General features: G+C 41.7%; 3 protein-coding genes across 3 annotated transcripts; all 3 read right to left on the bottom strand.

The window, feature by feature from the left end:
* Positions 1 to 8: 8 nt before the first annotated feature.
* On the bottom strand, positions 9 to 2507 carry LOC149814049 (GDSL esterase/lipase At2g23540-like). Its single transcript, XM_089990393.1, has 3 exons — positions 2483 to 2507; positions 554 to 824; positions 9 to 316 (listed from the first exon to the last, which is right to left on the bottom strand). The coding sequence occupies exons 1-3, from the start codon at positions 2498 to 2500 to the stop codon at positions 102 to 104; spliced, it is 504 nt and encodes a 167-aa protein (XP_089846519.1). The 5' UTR covers positions 2501 to 2507; the 3' UTR covers positions 9 to 101.
* Positions 2508 to 4935: 2428 nt separating this feature from the next.
* Positions 4936 to 7458, bottom strand: LOC149814050 (F-box/WD-40 repeat-containing protein At5g21040-like). Its single transcript, XM_089988661.1, has one exon. It carries the CDS (start codon positions 6766 to 6768, stop codon positions 5101 to 5103), a length of 1668 nt encoding a protein of 555 aa, XP_089844787.1. The 5' UTR covers positions 6769 to 7458; the 3' UTR covers positions 4936 to 5100.
* Positions 7459 to 11547: 4089 nt separating this feature from the next.
* On the bottom strand, positions 11548 to 12884 carry LOC149814051 (protein WHAT'S THIS FACTOR 1 homolog, chloroplastic-like). The gene has a single exon (XM_089989858.1). It carries the CDS (start codon positions 12787 to 12789, stop codon positions 11548 to 11550), a length of 1242 nt encoding a protein of 413 aa, XP_089845984.1. The 5' UTR covers positions 12790 to 12884.
* Between the last annotated feature and the right edge of the window lie 6374 nt (positions 12885 to 19258).

Raw genomic sequence — 19258 nt, forward strand, 5'->3', positions numbered from 1 at the left:
CATTTGCAATTCATTTCTATTTTTGTTCTGAATGTGCATGACATGAAACATGACAAAAGTTAGCGGTTTCCAACATCGAATGCCAAGGAAAAAAAACCTTTTTACATGTAAAGTCTAGCACTCATTCTTTTCTGTATTCTGCCTTCAATTTTGAGTTGCTCCAATGGAATGAGAGCGTTTGTTGCAGCTGTGGGGCTGTAGAAATCCCACCAAACGTGGCTCTCGCGTTGTCTGCACACCATCCCGTTGATGGTGCACCCCACCGTGGCTCCATACTGTCCAGTACCACAGCACGCGTTGTTTGCGCTCGAGAATCCTGAAATCAAATTTAAGAACACAGAAGAGACTCACTTACTCACAGAAACAACCCTCTGAGAATCAAAGTTTCTCGAATCATGAATTTCAAAGTTTGCTACCATAGAAAAAAAAGGTGACCAAGTTCATAATTCTGGTGCTTCATATGATTAGATAAACTGGATTTTGTAAACAGGAAGAACAGAAGTTCATGAACTCGAACGTGTTTTGACACGACACTGAATGTGCAAATACTTACCAAACCTTCGCGGCTCACGAATGATGTTCACGATTCCTTGGTAGACATCGCAGAAGATGATCTCGGAGCCAGGCAGCTCAAGCTGTAGCTTGAGGATCTCTGAGGAAAGTAGTGTGTTGTACTCGAGCACCAGTTGGCTTATGTCATCAACACAGCCTTTCATGAGGCTACCACCTGAAGAATTGTATCTCTCCCATAGGATCCGTGGGGTGCAGCCCAGTGGTCCTATCCCAGAACAAACAATCTTCCTTGCATCTGCACCATATAGATCCTACACCAGAGGCATCCATTTACTGTGCTTGTCACATGTATGTGCTAATTGTCTGAGCCAGCCCGATCAACCTAGAAGGTTTGAGTGAGTCCCTTTACTGGGTCAAAACAGGGTGCAAATTTTAGGCGCAAGGAGCTGGGTCGGGCCTAGTTCTTCTGACCATTTTGGGATTCTCCTCTCACCCAACCAACGATCTAAGTCGTTGGGCCTGAATGCAGCTTGACCGATATGGTCCCAATGGAACAATTTGGTCAGACTGGTTTTGGGCATAAGTTCAGTAGGCAGTGCAGCTCAGCCCCAGCTATTTTTTCTTCCCCAGATTGAGAGTAGCTATGGATAATGGGTGGTCGTTCCAGTAAGATTGTAGGCACAAGTAGGGATTTAGCTATATGTGGGGATGTAAAATGGTCGGATTCGGTTCGGATGTGGCCTTTGCTCAATCCAACCTAATCATATTCGGAGTCGGATATTAAGAATTGTCATTGAATTCAGATAAGCTTTTTACCTGAACATATTTATGGGGCCCGATTAATCAAATGAAACTTGCACCTGTGAGTTTCGGCTAGAGAATGCCGCACCGCAGTGACTGTGACTCCGTAGCTAATGATTTCAATAAAAATAATAAAAGTACTTAAAAAAATTCAACATAATAGAATGTAAAAATGTTGCAGAAAAGTCTTACTGCATTAATAGCATGTTGAAAACAAGAGATTTTCAACATAAAATATAATTTTATCAATACCATACTTTTTCATGATTATATCAACTTTTGTAAATATCACAATGAAATAGCAATTATTTTCAAAAGACCAAAGATAATTGCGACATCACATTAGGGATGCAAACGGATCAGATTTGGTTGGATGTCTGATCCAAGTCTGACATGTCATTTCCGGATATGGATCTTTTAAATAAGATCTGAATGTGATTTCTGATCGGACTCTTCAATCGGACTATTTTTGGATTTGGATTTAAAGTTGATCCAAATCAAAGACCCATTGGATTTTTTACGTGTGAATAGCTTGTTTTTTTTTCTTTCTTGGATCCAGTATTATAACATGTATTTCAGATTCGGATTCAACCTTAGCTCCCATGATCTTATTCAGATCTGAATTCAGATCTAATGTTTACATGTCAGATTTGGATCTGAAAGATCTGGCCTGAATCCGACCCATTTTCACACCATCTAGGGGTGTCAATGGGTCGGGTTTGACCTAGACCCAACCCGTACCAAACCTTATAGGGTCAGGGTTTGGTGATAAACAAGGAGGTATGATTAGAATCCGGGTCAGACTCAAAGGATCTGATTAATATATGCAGCTGGGTATGGTTTATAAACTTTCATATCAGACTCGGGCTCGACCCGAGTTCCAACTAAGATCCAAATTTTTTCAAAGTAAAATATATATAAAATATTATTTTACTGGGCATCGTCCCGGGTCTGGTTCATGTAATCGTTATAGGGCCCAGGTATGGTTTCTCTTATGGTAGGTCCGATTGGACCTAGGACCAGACCCTGTGCTTGGTCTCACCTGGGTTCGAACCAAACCCGACCCGTTGACATCCCTACCTACATGGCTACATCACACAGCTCCAGAGGTGGTCCAGACCCAATGCTTTCGGCCGGGCCCCCATGCAAGAGAGAGAGATGAATCCACCTTGATGATGCGGGACATCTGACGGACAAGGAGGCGCGCGAAATCCGTGCTGCCGAATCTCTGCCGTACGGCGGAAGCGTTGGGCAGGAAGACGTGGAGGTAGTCGTTGGACCCCACGGAGACGTAGAACAGCGACCTCGACGCCAACTCCCTGGCCCGCTCCTGGCCGTACGATATCTGCAGCAGCTGCATCGCGTCCGTCGCCTGGCGCAGCTGCGCGCTCGCCCCCTGCACGCTCGACCGCTCTGTGTACAGCAGCCCCGCCGTCAACGATCCGAAGTTCAGGCCCTTGACCAGACCCTCGATCGTCCCGTTCATGCCGTAGAACGGAGGTGCACGTGGCAACCCCAGCTTCTCGGCTGCACACAGCAGAACGAACACCAGAAAAAGAGTAGTAAATATCCATGGTGTTTGCAATGTCTGGAACATTTTCGTTAATTACACAAGAACTAGGGTTATTTTGGTCATATTAATCATATCACGAAATTAACCCTAAATTCTCGCCCAAGGACACACTGATCCAAATCAGGAAGGAGTTTCTTGTAAATTCTCAAGCGCGACGAGTCACCGAGTCAGGATCGTACTGACTCTGTGACTCGGAATACGAATAGTTACGACTCAGGTCAATGAACTAGGTAGACCGATCCGAGTTGTTCTCTTTCCCAGGATGGACGGTGGATTTCGTAGGGTAACTTGCTAAACGGGAAGACGACTTTATCCGATTCGTCTCCAGGTCGACTCGCGCGACAAATCGGTTCTCTGTGGTACGGAGGAGGAGGAGAAGACTTACACAGGAGATCCGGGACGAGAGGCGGATCGGCATTGCGGCAGAGGGAGGAGGTGGAGTTGCGTTGCAGAAACGAGAGAAGGTAGACGTTGTCCCCGCAATTTACCGACGAATCGCCGATGATGAAGATTCCGGCGATCGAAGATTCGCTCACGACCGGGTTGATCACGTATCGGGTAAAGAAGGAAAGGGTGAGGATGAAGAGGAAGAACGGTGGAATTATTGATTTTGATGAAGGGCTTTCTTGGCACGCGAGCATTTCTTCCCGAAGATTCTTCCCCTCTGCAAACGGAGACATCGAGAGTCTCTTTTCCCGCCTCGCGAAAATTACAAGACTCACCTTCAATTATTTTGTTAAATACCTAAATAAGGCATTTTCCAAGATGAGGTCTGTGCGGCTTGTTAATTGACGATCAAGTCCCTAGATTCCACACGGTCCAATATGACATCTATGGAGCGAGTATAAAGGGGTGGACATCGAGTCGGATACGGGATGGGATTTTGGCTACCCGACCAGGATGAGTGGTTTTAGTTAGGGCTGTCAACGGGTCGGCTCATGGTTGACCCGGACCCACCATATAATTAATGACCGGGTTCGGGTTTTGTCGGGTCACAAAAATAGAATTCCAAACCGAGACATGGCTAATTTCAGAAATTTAATTTGATTGAAAATACATATAAAATACCCTACTTGGGTCAGGTCGGGTACTTGGCAAAAAATCATAACCCAAACCCAGCTCACATATTACTCGGGTCAGGTTCAGGTCAACCCAAATATTACTCGGGTGTGGGATTTTCATGCAGGGGTTTTGGGTTCAGGTTGGGTACCCGCTACAAACCCGATCCATTAACAGCCCTAGGTTTAGTGACTTCAGTCTACTTATAGAATTTGAAAGAAGCAAGCATGATACAAGAGCAGATCAGGTGCAATGTGATTGCGGTGTGCTGCTAGAGGTGGGCACTTGGCTGGGCAGCCTGCAGGCCGGCCTGGCCCACCCAGCCCACCATGGGCCAGAAAATTTAGCCCGGGCCTCTGGCTCATGGCAGCATCAGAACCCCTAGTGGTGCTGGTAAAATCTATTTGAATTGAAGCAAAACTCGATCATTCCATGCTAAACCTAGAGAAGCTTGGCTCGGAGCTCATCCTTTAGATGAGTTCAAGCTCAAAAGTGGGTTCATTAAAGGTTTGTTTAGGATGTTAATACATTAATGTATTAGAGATGCAGAGATGATAAAGTCCCAAATTGGAGTTGCAAGTGGCCAGAATTCATTTAGTTGGGTTATGTAAATAGATTTGGAACAGATTAATCAATGGGATTTACATCCAACGCCGAATCAGAATAAAATATATCCCATTCTATCCAACCCAAATATATAACCCGACTCTGACCCGTTCCCTTTGCCCCAGGTTCGACTAGCCCCGAGTGTGAAGGTGCCTTTCCCGTTAAGTGACCAGGTTCTCAGCAAGGGTTTATCATCATATAAAAAAAATAAACTTTCAACATCTGCAGATTTGCAGATCTTGGCCTCTTTTGCAAATGATGAATTACATATCTCCATCATAAGGCGGATCAGAGACCAATAACCAACAATAATTGTCACAATTATGTAGCGGATGCACCAATAGCAATGAGAATCAAGACCACTACTTCAAACAATCAACCAGTTTAAGAAGTCCCCTTAGAATTGATTAAACTAAAAAAGCACATCTTTTTCAACTTTTCAAATTTGCAAGTATGTTAAGTACAACTCTTCAAGTAAACTTCACCATGAAACTATCAACGCCAAATACAAAGCCTACCAGTAAAATAAAAGGTCAGTGTTCCAAGCACTATGCCTTTAGCTTGCTGCTAACCCCACGCCTAGACCAGGCATTGCTTCGATCACCATTCATCTGATTCCTTTTGGCCACAACAGAGCACTGGTCCGCTCGATTCCCCTTACCACTACCAAGGGCAACCTGGGCCCTGCGCCGCCTAGCCCGGTTCTCCAACCGCATGCCTCTCAAAGCCTGAACCCTCCCTTCGATCTCAAGAGCCTGGGAGAAGTCCCAAATCCTGACAACACCTTCCTCGCCCGCGGACACGATTCTATCTGTGCCAATCGCCACAGAAAACAAATTGCATCCAAAACCATGTAACATTCTTTGGGGAGCCTCAAATGTACAAGGAGCAGTAGAGTAGCACCTTCGAGCCCAACCCCGTCTCGACCTGAGCAGCTTTCTCACATCAATCAGTGCGAGTTTTCCATCGCTGGAGCACGAAACAAGCCAAGGAAACTCGAAAGCAAGAGCATGCACAGGGCCAGTATGAGGAATCCAAGATGTGATAGGCTTAACGCAATCAACAACAGAATCGGAGTAATTGCATCCACCACTGGGAGATATAATTTCAAACATACGAATAGCACCATCTTCTCCACCAGTGAACAGAAGATCACCAGTATGATTTCGGGCCAAAGCATATGTATTGCCCACATGAGCATTGCCAATAGCACCTACCATATCCCCACTTTCAATGTCCCAAATATAGGCATCCCTACCAGCAGCACTCACGATCGTTGAGCCTCGAGGGCTTAGATCCCATACCCAGTCTCTCTGTCTTAATACTTTAGTGCACTTCAGCCTAGCTCTATCCCAGATTCTGATGCTCATATCCCATGAACCACTGTAAATTCTGGCAGAATCCAGTGCAAGACAAGACACTGGTCCTCCGTGCCCCCAGAGGCGGAACTCGGAATTCTTGTTTGCAGTCCCGGAGATGTCAAACAAATGCGGCACTCCTTCAACAGCTCTCCAACACTGGAGGAATGCATCGGTACCGGCTGCCACCAAAAGCTCAGTATCTGCTACCACAGCTCGGACGGTGCAACCTAATGGCTGAGAGGAAGCAATCAACAAACCCTCTTCCATGTTCCATATGCGAATCACAGAATCATATCCACCACTGAAAACAAGCTTTGCCGATGTCAAAAAAAATACGGAACGAACCGCTTCCGTGTGACCGTATAGGACATCCACACTGAATCGGCCGAGGAGCGCCTTGCACCTACCTTCGCGCTCGATATAAAGGTCTTTCCACGAGTTGTCCCGCTCCGGCATCCCAGGGCCCAAATTTCTTGCACCAGCAGGGGGTAAGCCCCATCTCTCACAGTAGAACTCCTTCCAGCTACGATGTTCAGAGACAAGCCTACAGAAAAGCTTGCATACACAGGTAACAGCGCCGAGTTCTTTCGCATCCAAGTGATGTAGTATCTCTGAAACTAATGCCGGGGGGAGGTCGGTAATATAACGCCGACCCTTAGCGGAAACATCATCAGCTAAAGAAACAATGGGATGATCAACCCCCACAGACGATTTCCATATGTCTTTCTCTAGATTTAGCCTAGATGCTGAACAAGGAATGTACGACCCAAAATTGGTAAAAGGAACTTCCTCATCCCAAGGGTTACTTTCAGATACTTGTAATAAATTCTGTATTTCCTCGGATTCAATTGCCATAAAAGAAGGTTTCTGTCTCAGAACCACCACCGTCAGAAGTCCTAAAAAAAACTATAGAGAGGAAATCCACTACCACCAAACGAGATCTTCAAAGATACCAGATAGAAATTCGATTCAACTGCTGATAAAGAATTGTTACCCTCCCTCTCTGCCCCCCAAAAATCAAAAAAAGGAAGGAAAAGAAAAAGGAAATAGAAAAAGGGGAGAAGGAACCCTAACTATCGCTCGATTATCGCATAGAATTTTCGTTTAACCACACGAATTTCCAATTATCCTAAAAAGGATGCCCAAACCAAAAATTCGAAAAAACAAACTGATCTCCTAAAGAAACCCTAAAAAGACCCAACAAATTGGAGAAGTCAAATTTCTCTAACCTAATCTGCTACCCTATAGAAGCAAGAAAAAGGTATCCAAACAATAAACGAAAAACGCAAAACAGCTAAGAAAAAGGAAACATTAGGAAATTCTGCTCCAAACCCTACAAATTACAGGAAGATAAACTAACCCTAACCCTAACCCTAGAAATCCAGATAGAATTATATGAACACATCAATGTAAAGAAAAAAAAGAAATTGCAGGAAAACTCTAAAGATTTCACTCGCGTACCTCAGATTACAGCGAAAACGGAGCAGAATTCCCCTACTTTTAATATTACGAAAAAAACGAAGGAAGAACGCGTCGACTGAGAAAATCAGACACGGTAAAGCGAAGGGATGCCTTTTGTAGGTGGTCCACCGTCATCCTGACCGTCGGTTAAAGGTGCACCCTGAATAATGATCCTTGTGATCGACACCGTCAGATGCGTAAATATCGACGGTAGAGATGAAATAAATTGGTCGTACGATTCTCTTAACCACGTTCTGACTTAGCAGATGTAGCTAACCAATTTAACGTTAGAAACAGTAAGTGCAGGCCATCGTAATGCTTTGAGAATTTTCTACTCCTCTTCTCTTTAGGTTTACAAAAAGACTAGCGGTGCAAACGGATCGGATATTGTAAGTATTTGATCTGAACATGTCATGTTATTTCCGGATTTAGATTCTTAAATTAAGGACTGAATGTGAATTCAGTTCGGATTGATATGTGTATAATTCGGTTGTTATCAGATTATGATAAGATTTAGAACAGTATTTTAGGTTGGACCTTGTTTATATTTGGATCAAAATCCAATCTGAGTTTGTTTGTTTTTTTACATGTAAAGAGATTACTTTAATCCTATTTATTGACTCCAGTATTATCACGTATAGTTCTGACCCAAATTCAACCCTACCTCATTAAATCCAATTCAATCCAAAACTCGGATTCAAATCTATTGTCCCTGCTTTGGATTTGGATCCAAATGTCACATGATTTAACTCGACTACCAATTCAAGTGGGGGTGGCAGTGGACCGGGGGATAAGCTCTCCACCCCCACCCCCTCTCAAAATTTTGCCCTCCATCTCCGATCTATCCCTGTGGCGGGTTTTGATTTTCACCTCCATCCCTGTTTCATGTCCACCATCCTTGCCCCAAAAAAGACGGGTTCGGACGGATCCCTATTTTCGCCCAATCTACTGCCATCCCTAAATTCAACAACCACCTTCGGCTCTACTCTCACTGGCTATCTATTTTATAAGAAGTGTTTTATTTATATTATTATTCTTTTTATAATCGAAGAAAACAACTTAACTCACTTGCTCATCAAGGAGCACATCTAGCTTCAACTTCACCACAAGAAAGCACACCCATGGGGTTTCAGAACTACCGGGTCAAATATCTCATCAACGCAAGCAAAGAATAAAACTACAATTGAAAGCTTTGTGATTCTAGGGCAGATAAATGAGTGAACAAACAGAACAGGGCATTTTTGGGCTTGGCTAGAGCTAGTGGCTCGGCTCGTGTTTGTATTTAGCCAAGCTGAGCTCTAGCTCGACTCATCTCTAAATGAGACAAACTGAACATGAGCGAGTTCGTGTAAAAACATTCTATGTTATATATATAGTGAACTATGTTATTCAAAAAATGAATCCGTCTTGGATCACATCTATTCTTTTGCATTTTTTAAAATTTTGCTAAAAAAGCTTATGAATTCAAGGAAACAAATAAAAAATGCTGTGAATATACAGTGGCTCGCAACCCGGCCAGACGTGGTCTTAATTAGGCTCATCAGTCTAACAGGCCGGCAGTGGGTTTTGTATTAGACTCAAGCCCGACACTGTTGGTCAATGGGTCGGGCTTGACCACGCCCGACCCATCAACTCAAGCCCGCCCACTAAGCCGGCCGGGCTGGCCCAGCCTGCCCATTGTCCAGCCCTATATATGTTTATACATTACGTTTAAATATGTATTTTTTATATATTATACTTAATAGCTCATTAAATATATTTAATGTATATAGCTTTCATTCATACAAGTTTCAGATTTGAAACTCCCAGACTTATGACAAGCAGAGACTTATTGCCAAACACTCAAAATAAATTGCACCAAGATAAAGTATGAATTTATTAAACATGAATCGTTATAGTATATACAGATCCATAGGGTTCTAACAGATACAAAATTGAACAGGATGAACTCACCTAATGACGACTAATGGGCCAGCTGAGCAAATAATGACAGGAAAAAACACAGCAAGAACTGAAAAAAGTTGAACATCCAGGATTTCAGGACTTATCTTGGGTTGCACTCTTAGCACCATCTGTAGAACTCTTACCAAAGCAAGTGCAATGGCGAGGAAAATGGGATGCATTCTCATGGCTAGTCACCAGGGAAAAGGCTTTAATCCAAGAAAGAGGCAGGCTTTCACTCGCACATGCAAAATACAAGAGTGACGGCTTTCATATCAATTCCTATGATGTAAAATAGTGAGCGACAAACTCCCACATTCCTTCTCAGTGCTTTATAGGTACTGGACGATCATATTTTGCCAAACATTGAGTGACAAACCCTTGCATTTCTAGATGACTACAGCATTTCCAAACAAGTTTCTAGGTGACAATAAAGGTTTATCCTATTGATGAAGTTTTTAGTCACACATTTGTGTCCATATAGAACATGAAAAACATATCAAAGAACAATAAGTCCAGAATATGAAATACTATTCTATTAATTGAACCAACAGCTATTCATGATTTATTTCTGTATTGCATCAATCCCCTACTGATTCCAGATTGCAACAATAACTTTTTATGGTAAAACTTCATTTGAAACAATGTGGTAGAGGGCAATGCATGAATTGAATGGCATGAATGTCTATGGGATTTTACATCCTAGCAGCCACCAAAGAAATGCCTCATCCCCTGCTCATCATCCAAAAATTGTGAGAGCTAATTGCTTGGCATCTTCTCTCCACAATATGGAGAATATGCTCATCCAATTCTTGTCCTTCCTGACTACCAAAAAAAGAAGGGAAAGGAAAAGGTTGCCAACAGAAGAAGACAACTATTTTATTAGTGAAGATAGGTTTTCACTTTCAATCAAATATAACATAAAAAATAATCTTTTTTCTTCCACCTGGCTTATCAACAAGAAAAAGAAACCATGGATTGCACCCTTAAGAAATATAGGATTAGAACACCAAAACTCACAAAGTGCAGACCCACCAAATCATTTATCTTTTTTGGGAACGTGAACTCAGAAAATTTTAAACGAAAAATGCATAAAAAACTATTAAAAGAGACTGAATATAAAAAGCATAAAACTTCAATAATGTCGAAAAATTATTAGGCATTAATCTACAGGCAGAAATAAGCACCAAATTGCAAGCATCAAATATAGAGCGAATAGACATGCATCTGCAGCAGTGAAATTGATCTTGAATCGTTCACAACAAACCAGAGGTACATATTTCCAGCCAATTGCACTAATCTTAAAGCCCTCGACCTTCTACATTGCTACATCATACAACAGCTTTTTGTTGTGTTTTTGGTTGTGTTTTTTCTAAAAACTGATTAGGCAGCCATACCTGATGGGATCATCATCTAACACTTGTCAAGAGATTGCTCACCATAACATCAGATCTGGACACTTTTCAAGGGACTGTCCGCTGTAATGTTTGATCTGCTAACTTTGTCTTTCTCGCAGAATCGAGTAAGTTTGGTTAATTAAACAGTACACTTGTCAAGAGATTGTCCACCATAATGTTTGATCTGCTAACTTTATCTTTCTCGCAGAATCGAGTACGTTTGGTTAATTAAGGAGTTTCATTCTTGCCCTTGATTCCCATTTTCGAGTTTCAAATCACCAATCCGTGTCCAATCTAAGACTTTCCAATTGTTTGCGGACCTTAGCACTTGATTTCCATTCTTGCACTTGATTTTTAATATTTAATCCCAAATCACCAATCAAATTCTCCATAACGAGTAGAAATGCTTGTTTTGATATCAACATAAGCTGTAAATTCAACACCATCTCAAGCAGTTTTTCCACTGATACCATTCTCACATTCACGTCAGCATCTTGCAACAAGTCTCTGTTATGGTGATCAGTGTCACTGTGGACAACCAACCATTTTATGTTTTCTTCGAGACTAGTTCTACAAAACACGGGACAAAATTTTCATTCACTATCATCGACTAATGCTATCAGCTTCATCTGCAAGATAATGTTTTAGCATCATGTTCCTAATCATGTTCTCATCAATAGTCTGCACCAGATCAACTAAATGTTACAGCAAAATATCAACAGTTTTTCATCACCGAAGACTCATACCTGAGCAAAGGTTCTTTCAAGGGATATCAACAGGGTTCTCCAATGTTTCTTTTTCAGAACACTTCTTTAAATTGTAGAAATAGATCAATTCATTGACCTTCTTTACAATCATACTCAGCGTATTCGTCATCCCAATCGTGATCATTGGCATTTCTAATGGCCGCCTGCTCCAGTTCCCGCTGAACCGCTTCTCTCCTCAATCTCTCAAGTTCCATCCGCTCGCGGTGCCCTTCATCCAACATTTCGACAAACTTATCTTTTATCTCATGCAAAGGATCCTTGTCGATCAATTCACTCTTTCCGTATGCCTCCCTCAGCACAGCAGTCTTGATACCCTCCTTAAGCGACATGTAAAAAATCCCAGAGTGCCTGGTAAAGATACTGGGGAACGCGTTCGGAAATCTGTACTCTTCACTGAACTTGCCCAAGATCGGAACCGGAATTCTTCGAAGCAGCGAAAGAGATAGAAGCTCGTGGAACACACCAACTGTCCTCTTCTCCATCTCAGGTGAAGCCTGATCCAAATGAGTTGCATCAAAGTAAGGGGATATGTAAGGGAGCTCCATCCAATCCCTGACCCATTCCCTCATCTCCTTCTTAAGAAAAAACCCTGGTGGAAGGCGCACATTGAAAGCCGGCCGCATTCGAATGCCGGTGAGCCGGGACTCCTCGTCTGCCCTCAGTTCAATCACAGACTTGGCGAACTCAGACCTCCAAGAAACCAACTCCAGGAAGGATTTACCTTCGCCCGGAGAGCCTACCAATCTGAATAATTCCGGATATTTAGGCACCAAATTGCACAAGAAATCGTCTGGGAACCCGAATTCCCTCTTGACATGAACCAGTTTATCGGCGCTAACCACTTTGTGCTTCGACATCATGAGCAATTTGCTCAACTTTGCAACTACGAGCGGTTCGTTCTCGGCTCTGATCCTCTTCTCCTCATCGAGAAACCGGCGAAGCCGATCGCCGACCCTGAGAAAGGGAACGAGTTCAGACTTGGGTCTTATTCGGTCGGGATAAATCTCAAATAGTCTAGGGTAGCGATCGAGGAAGGTCTTCACTTTAACGGGGAGGCGCAACCTTTCTCTTCTCTTCTCTAAGTACCTCAAAGGGATTACCTGGCCGGGCTCGTTGAGCACTTCCTTGACGACTCTGGTGCAGAGGCGCCACCTTTTATCGTTCTCGATGGCCTCGTCTAGATAGGAATCCTTGCGCCAAACAACCTTGAGGCTGGAGATGAGACGGGATTGATTGAAGCCCGAACCATTCGAAAGAGCAGCCGATCGAAAGCTCGATAACTTGGATTTTACCGTCGATAAAAATGGCATTTCGCAATTCAGAATTATGGGTCTCACGATTTTCCTCTTTTAGAGAAGAAAATGGTCGAATTTGGAGCCTACTGAAGATGGGGAGCAAAATGGCAGTTCAATATAGGAATGCTCGGTATGATACGCACCGGGCGAGGGTTTGATAGAAGAAAAACGATCGTTTTTTAAGCCTATTGAAGATGGGGAGCAAATGGTAGTTTAAGAAGAATGGGGAATGGTTCTGCAGAATAGAAGAATAGAGTATGACGCCTACTGATGATGGGGAGCAAAATGGTAGTTCAAGACAGTATCGCTGGGCATGATTCGCCTAAGGCAATGTTTGATAAAAGACAACGAACGTAGTTGAAGCCTGACGCAATGGTTTGAGAAGGGGAAACGGTGGTAGTTGAAACCTGTTGAAGATGGGAGCAAATTAGTTCAAGAAAAAGAATGACTCGAATTGGGGAATGGCTCTACAGGAGAGAATGATAGAATTTTGACGATTACTGAAGATGGGGAGAAAATTTGTAGTTCAAGAAAGGAGTGCAGGATAAGATTCAAATCGGGAAATTGGTCCGGAAACTTTTCCGGCGAAACAGAGAGGCCACAGAGAGAGAGAGAGAGTTGTGAGAAGTGAGAATGGGAGTGGGTTAGGTTTATTTAGGCCTCAACTCATCAACCCCAGTAAAGGCACTTAATAGGAATTCAAGGGGTTCAAACGGCCAACCAGCAAAAGGTCAACCATGATGGCCCAAACGACTAGCCCAAAGAGGAGCATGGTCAAAGGATGAAAAGGTTATAACCCTAATCCAGAATAACCCTCTTAAAGTTAAGATTATCTAGAACATGAGTCAAGGTCAATGATCTATGGACTTGGCGGCTAATGGATCATTTGACCATTAATGCCCCATGTAATGTGGTTGGGGAGGTTTTAGTCAAGGTCTAAAAATGATCCAATGTGATTTAAGACTTAATCAAAATTCATTAATGGGTCAGTCAAAGGTTAATTTTAGACTTGAGGATTAAACCAACTGCAAGTACTAAAAAAAGGCAAACTAAATGCTGAAATCTGAATCTAAATCTAAGTCTAAAGTATAATATTAAGATTCAAGATTCAAAGTCAAAGGTTAAAGGTTCAAGATCCAAGGTCCAAAGTTAAAAGTTCAAATTGATAAGTCTTCAATGGTAAGGTAAACACCCCTCTAATCAAGGCTAATAGGGGGTTTTAACAATCTTTCAATACAAGATAGGTAAGATTAATCACCCACTAACTTAGGTAAATGTAAGAAAATGTGTAAGAAACCTAGGATAGTTTTGAGCCAAACCCAACAAGTCCTACTTATGCGTCAAAAAAACATTACAAGACATGTTTAACTATTAATAAAAGAATCATTTACAACAAACTGCCTAACTTATCTGCTCTGTATAAAGACCACCTAACGTTTGGATTACTGCATTGAACTACCTTTTTTTTTTTATTTTTTATCGATTTCAAATGCCTACCTAATATATAAAATGACATTTTTGTCATGGTCTCCATAACACAACTCATGTATGAAGTTTTATGCTCTTTTTTGTTAAATAAAACAATAATGAGGGTACTTTAATGATCTTTTTGAGTAAACAAAGGTCAATCTATATGATCTTAGAAAGAAGCATGTCTTTGAAACATAAATTATAAATACAAGTTGCTAAATGTACTAATTAACATGCTAAGCAGTCTCGCAAACACCACGAGGTCCATGACTATACTGTTTACATTTTAGATATAGGTCTCCATAATTTTTTTTCTCAAAGCCATTGATGCTCTAGATGAACAACATCTAGGGTATACAAATGAACCCCTCACATATTATTGTCAATTGATCCTCACTCATTTTCTTTTATGCATTTTGGGAAAAATATCTCTTTTGCCTTTGCCCTAGAGGTGGTATAGCTGAGGCAGCTGCCACTTTTCTATGTGCATATAAACTGCCTTGGACTACCAGTTCCCAAGCAGAGTCTAAATCCTACCCAACTCAAACCAAGTAATGTTAGTGCGTCCAAGCCTAAATCCTAATTGCACCATAGCGACCAACCAGGGCTACCGGAAACTCGCATCGGCCTATGCTAGTTTGAGAAAGGGCAGCTGATGGATGATGGTTCCCTTCTTGAATTAGGTTAGGAAAACAAGGCATTAAAATGGGCCAATATCAGATCCAATGTAGACAGAATCACCAACACACAGTAACGGTATGCATGCGATTGATTGGCCTTCGATGGGATGACTTGAGGTGGTGAAACAACCTTGTATGCAATTGATTTGCCTTCGATGGGATGCCCTTGCCCTTGCCCTTGAGGTGAAAGAACCTTGTGTTTTTGGTCCCGCTACTTAACATGTTTATGCAAGTTGAGCTGTACTAAATGTTTATCGTTCATGTTTAGCTTGTCAAATTTATTTTACAAGTTTAAACAGTCTCTTCAAACACTATCCACAGGGTTTGATTTACAAGATGTTAAAGAAAAATGCTTAAAATTTGGTAAGTTCTCTTGGAGTTTTCTTTGACCGGTGAGCCCAACAAACTCTTATTTGATGCAAGTTAAGTCGGGTGCTCCCACATGAGATTGAGTGTCGTTGGGCTCGGCATCCCACGATGTTTAGGACTTGAGAGGAGAAAGTAGCTACTATGTGAATAATAGAATACCATTGCGGTTGAAGGAAAAGTTTTATAGGATGACAATTAAGCTCACTTTACTATATGGTACGGAATGTTGGGCTGCCAAAAGACATTATATTAAAAAATGAGTGTAGCTGAGATGTGTATGCTTAGATGGATGTGTGAAAATGCAATAAAAGATAAGATTCGAAATGAGAAGATACGTAACCGCTACTTAACAAGCTTGTACGAGTTGAGTTGTACTAAATGTATGCAATTGATTTGCCTTCGATGGGATGCCCTTGCCCTTGCCCTTGAGGTGAAAGAACCTTGTGTTTTTGGTCTTGCTACTTAACAAGTTTATGCAAGTTGAGCTTGTACTAAATGTCTATTGTTCATGTTTAGCTTGTCAAGTTTAAACAGTCCCTTCAAACACTATCCACAGGGTTTGATTTACAAGATGTTAAAGAAAAAATGCTTAAAATTTGGTAAGTTCTCTTGGAGTTTTCTTTGACCGGTGAGCCCAACAAACTCCTATTTGATGCAAGTTAAGTCGGGTGCTCCCACATGAGATCGAGTGTCGTTGGGCTCGGCATCCCATGAGGTTGAGGACTTAAAGAGGAGAAAGTAGCTAATATGTGAATAAATAGTAGATAGTAAAATACTGGAACCATACTTAAGGATTAAAACTAGGAGTGTCAACTAGTCCGGTTTGGTTAGGGCCCAGGTAGAACCAGACCTGACCTCAATTTTTGGTTATGGTATTGGATTCAGACAACTCCGCCTGTGTAGTTATACACTGCCGGTCCCAAGCCCGGATAAAGGAGGAGGGTTGCGGTAGGCCTGTGACAGCCAGCATAAAAACTTTGTCATATCCTATGAAAATGAACCAATATGAGAATTTCGTTGGGGCGTTCCCTACTGAGCGACGCGCTGTACTCTCTAGGCCCGGAGGCAGTGATAAATGTGCAAGGGTTGCTAGGTCGTCGCCCAGAAGCGACGCGTCACACCGGCGCCCGGGTGTGGTGTCAAATAGGCAAGGGTTCCCTCACTTTGTTGGACGGGTGGGGGTAAAGAAGTTAGTCCAAGACCATAAAATTAGGTTAGCCACTTGGAACATAGGGTCTTTAACTGGTAAGTTGGTAGAGTTAGTAGATGTTATGTGTAGGAGAAAGATTGATATTTTATGTCTTCAAGAGACCAAATGGGTAGGTGAGAAAGCTAAAGTGATAGAACCTTGGGGATATAAGATTTGGTATACAGGAATAAATAGGAATAGGAATGGAGTAGGGATTGCTATGAGTCGTCAGTTTATAGATAATGTAGTTGAGGTCCGTAGGAAGGGTGATAGAATTTTACTTATTAAATTAGTATTAGGTACGGATATTATTAATATTATTAGTGTTTATGCACCTCAAGTAGGTTTAGATGATTCCATTAAGCATCAATTTTGGGAAGATTTAGATGGAGTAGTACAAGAGACATCTTATGGAGAAAAGCTTTTCATCGGCGGTGACCTTAATGGACATGTAGGCATTAGTAGGGATGGATTTGAGAATATCCATGGAGGCTATGGTATAGGAGAAAGAAATGAAAGTGGAGAAAGGATTTTAGATTTTTGTTTGTCCTATGATATGATCTTAGCAAACACTTGGTTTAGGAAGAGGGAGTCTCACCTAGTAACATTTAAAAGTGGGGTTAATACGAGTCAGATAGATTTTTTCCTACTTAGAAAGAGAGATAGGGGTTGTTGCATCGATTGTAAGGTTATACCAGGAGAAAGTGTAGCTACACAACATAGAGTCTTAATTTTAGATCTTAGAATTAGACAATGCCGCAAAAGGGATAGACATAGGATAGATCCTAGAATTAAGTGGTGGGCACTGAAAGGAGCTAAACAAGGAATGTTTGTAGCGCAGGTAGTTAAGGAAGTTGATTGGTGTCTCGAGGAGGATTCAGAATCAATGTGGAATAAGATAGCGGGTGGTATGAGAAAAGTAGCTAAGGAGGTATTGGGTGAGTCTAAAGGCGGTGCACCACTAGGTAAGGATACATCATGGTGGAACGAGGATGTCAAATTAGCTATTAAGGTTAAAAGAAAGTGTTATAGAAATCTAAGTAAGAGTCGTGATAATGAGAATTTGGAGAAGTATATGATAGCAAAGAAGGAAGCTGAAAAAGTTGTTCGAAACGCGAGGGCTAAGGTATATAAGGAGGTTTATGACAAGTTGGATACCAAAGAAGGCGAGAAGGATATTTATAGGCTTGCAAAGATGAGAGATAGGAAATCGAAGGATTTGGGTATGGTTAGATGTATCAAAGATGAAACGCAAAGGGTTTTAGTCAAAGATGAGGAGATTAAGGAGAGATGGAAAGATTATTTTGATAAGCTATTTAATGATAGTCATGCTCAAGATCTTGGAGACTTCTCCATTCCTTTTCATGAGATAAATCGTGACTTCATGCGCAAGATTCAAAAGAAAGAAATTGCAGAGGCTTTGAAGAAAATGAAATCAAGAAGGGCAGTTGGCCCAGATGGTATACCTATCGAGGCTTGGAAATGCTTGGGAGAGAAAGGTTTAGAATGGTTGACAAATCTTTTTAACTTGATTTGGCGAACAAATAAGATGCCTAATGAGTGGAGGAAGAGTACTTTGGTGCCTTTATATAAGAATAAGGGTGATATACAAGATTGCACAAACTATCGTGGTATAAAACTCATGAGTCATACTATGAAACTTTGGGAGAGGGTGATTGAGTCTAGGTTGAGGAAGGTTGTCATGATATCGGAGAATCAATTTGGTTTTATGCCTGGAAGATCAACTATGGAAGCTATACATCTTCTTAGACAACTTATTGAAAGATATAGAGAGAGGAACAAAGATTTGCATATGGTTTTTATTGATTTAGAGAAGGCATACGATAGAGTACCTAGGGACGTTGTCTGGTGGACAATGATGAAGAAAGGTGTTTCTCTCAAATACATTAGTATAATTAAAGATATATATGAAGGAGTAGTAACCAATGTCCGCACTTGTGGAGGGGTGACAACCAATTTTCCGATAACGGTTGGGTTACATCAAGGATCTGCTTTAAGCCCTTTCCTATTTGCGATAGTGATGGATGAGCTTACGAGATCAATTCAAGAAAATGTACCGTGGTGTATGTTGTTTGCTGATGATATTGTTTTGATTGATGAGTCTAGAGCTGGGGTTAATGCTAAGTTAGAATTATGGAGACAGACATTGGAAGCTAGAGGTTTTAAGTTGAGTAAGAGTAAGACTGAATATATGGAATGTCGGTTTAGTAAGCAACGAAGTAGTGATGGGAGTGTAGTGAAGCTTGGTGAGCAAGATATACCGGTGAATGATTATTTCAAATATTTGGGATCCATCATTCAAAAGTATGGAGAAATTGATGGAGATGTAAATCATAGGATAAAGGTTGGGTGGATGAAATGGAAAAGTGCTACTGGAGTGCTGTGCGATCGTAGAATGCCATTGCGGTTGAAGGGAAAGTTTTATTGGACGACTATTAGACCCGCTTTACTATATGGTACGGAATGTTGGGCTGCCAAGAGACATCATATTCAAAAAATGAGTGTAGCTGAGATGCGGATGCTTAGATGGATGTGTGGAAATACAATAAAAGATAAGATTCGGAACGAAGAGATACGTAAGAAGGTAGGTGTTGCACCCATTGAAAATAAGATGCGAGAGAATCGTTTACGGTGCTTTGGACATATTCGGCGAAGGCCTAATGATGCTCCAGTTACAAGGTTGGAGAAATGGGAAAATATATTAGTTAAAAGAGGTCGGGGTAGGCCTAGGAAGACTTGGATGGAGATGATAGGA

Source organism: Nuphar pumila, chromosome 15 (assembly GCF_984573655.1).
Source record: "Nuphar pumila chromosome 15, dmNupPumi1.hap1.1, whole genome shotgun sequence".
Lineage (NCBI taxonomy): Eukaryota > Viridiplantae > Streptophyta > Magnoliopsida > Nymphaeales > Nymphaeaceae > Nuphar > Nuphar pumila.

What these genes read in the sequence shown, in the direction of transcription:
- LOC149814050 (XM_089988661.1), bottom strand. Translation starts at nt 6,768, where the DNA reads ATGGCAATTGAATCCGAGGAAATACAGAATTTATTACAAGTATCTGAA.
- LOC149814049 (XM_089990393.1), bottom strand. An exon ending in TCGTGAGCCGCGAAGGTTTG is followed by an intron (nt 317 to 553) that starts GTAAGTATTTGC and finishes ATTTGATTTCAG; the next exon opens with GATTCTCGAGCGCAAACAAC.
- LOC149814051 (XM_089989858.1), bottom strand. Translation starts at nt 12,789, where the DNA reads ATGCCATTTTTATCGACGGTAAAATCCAAGTTATCGAGCTTTCGATCG.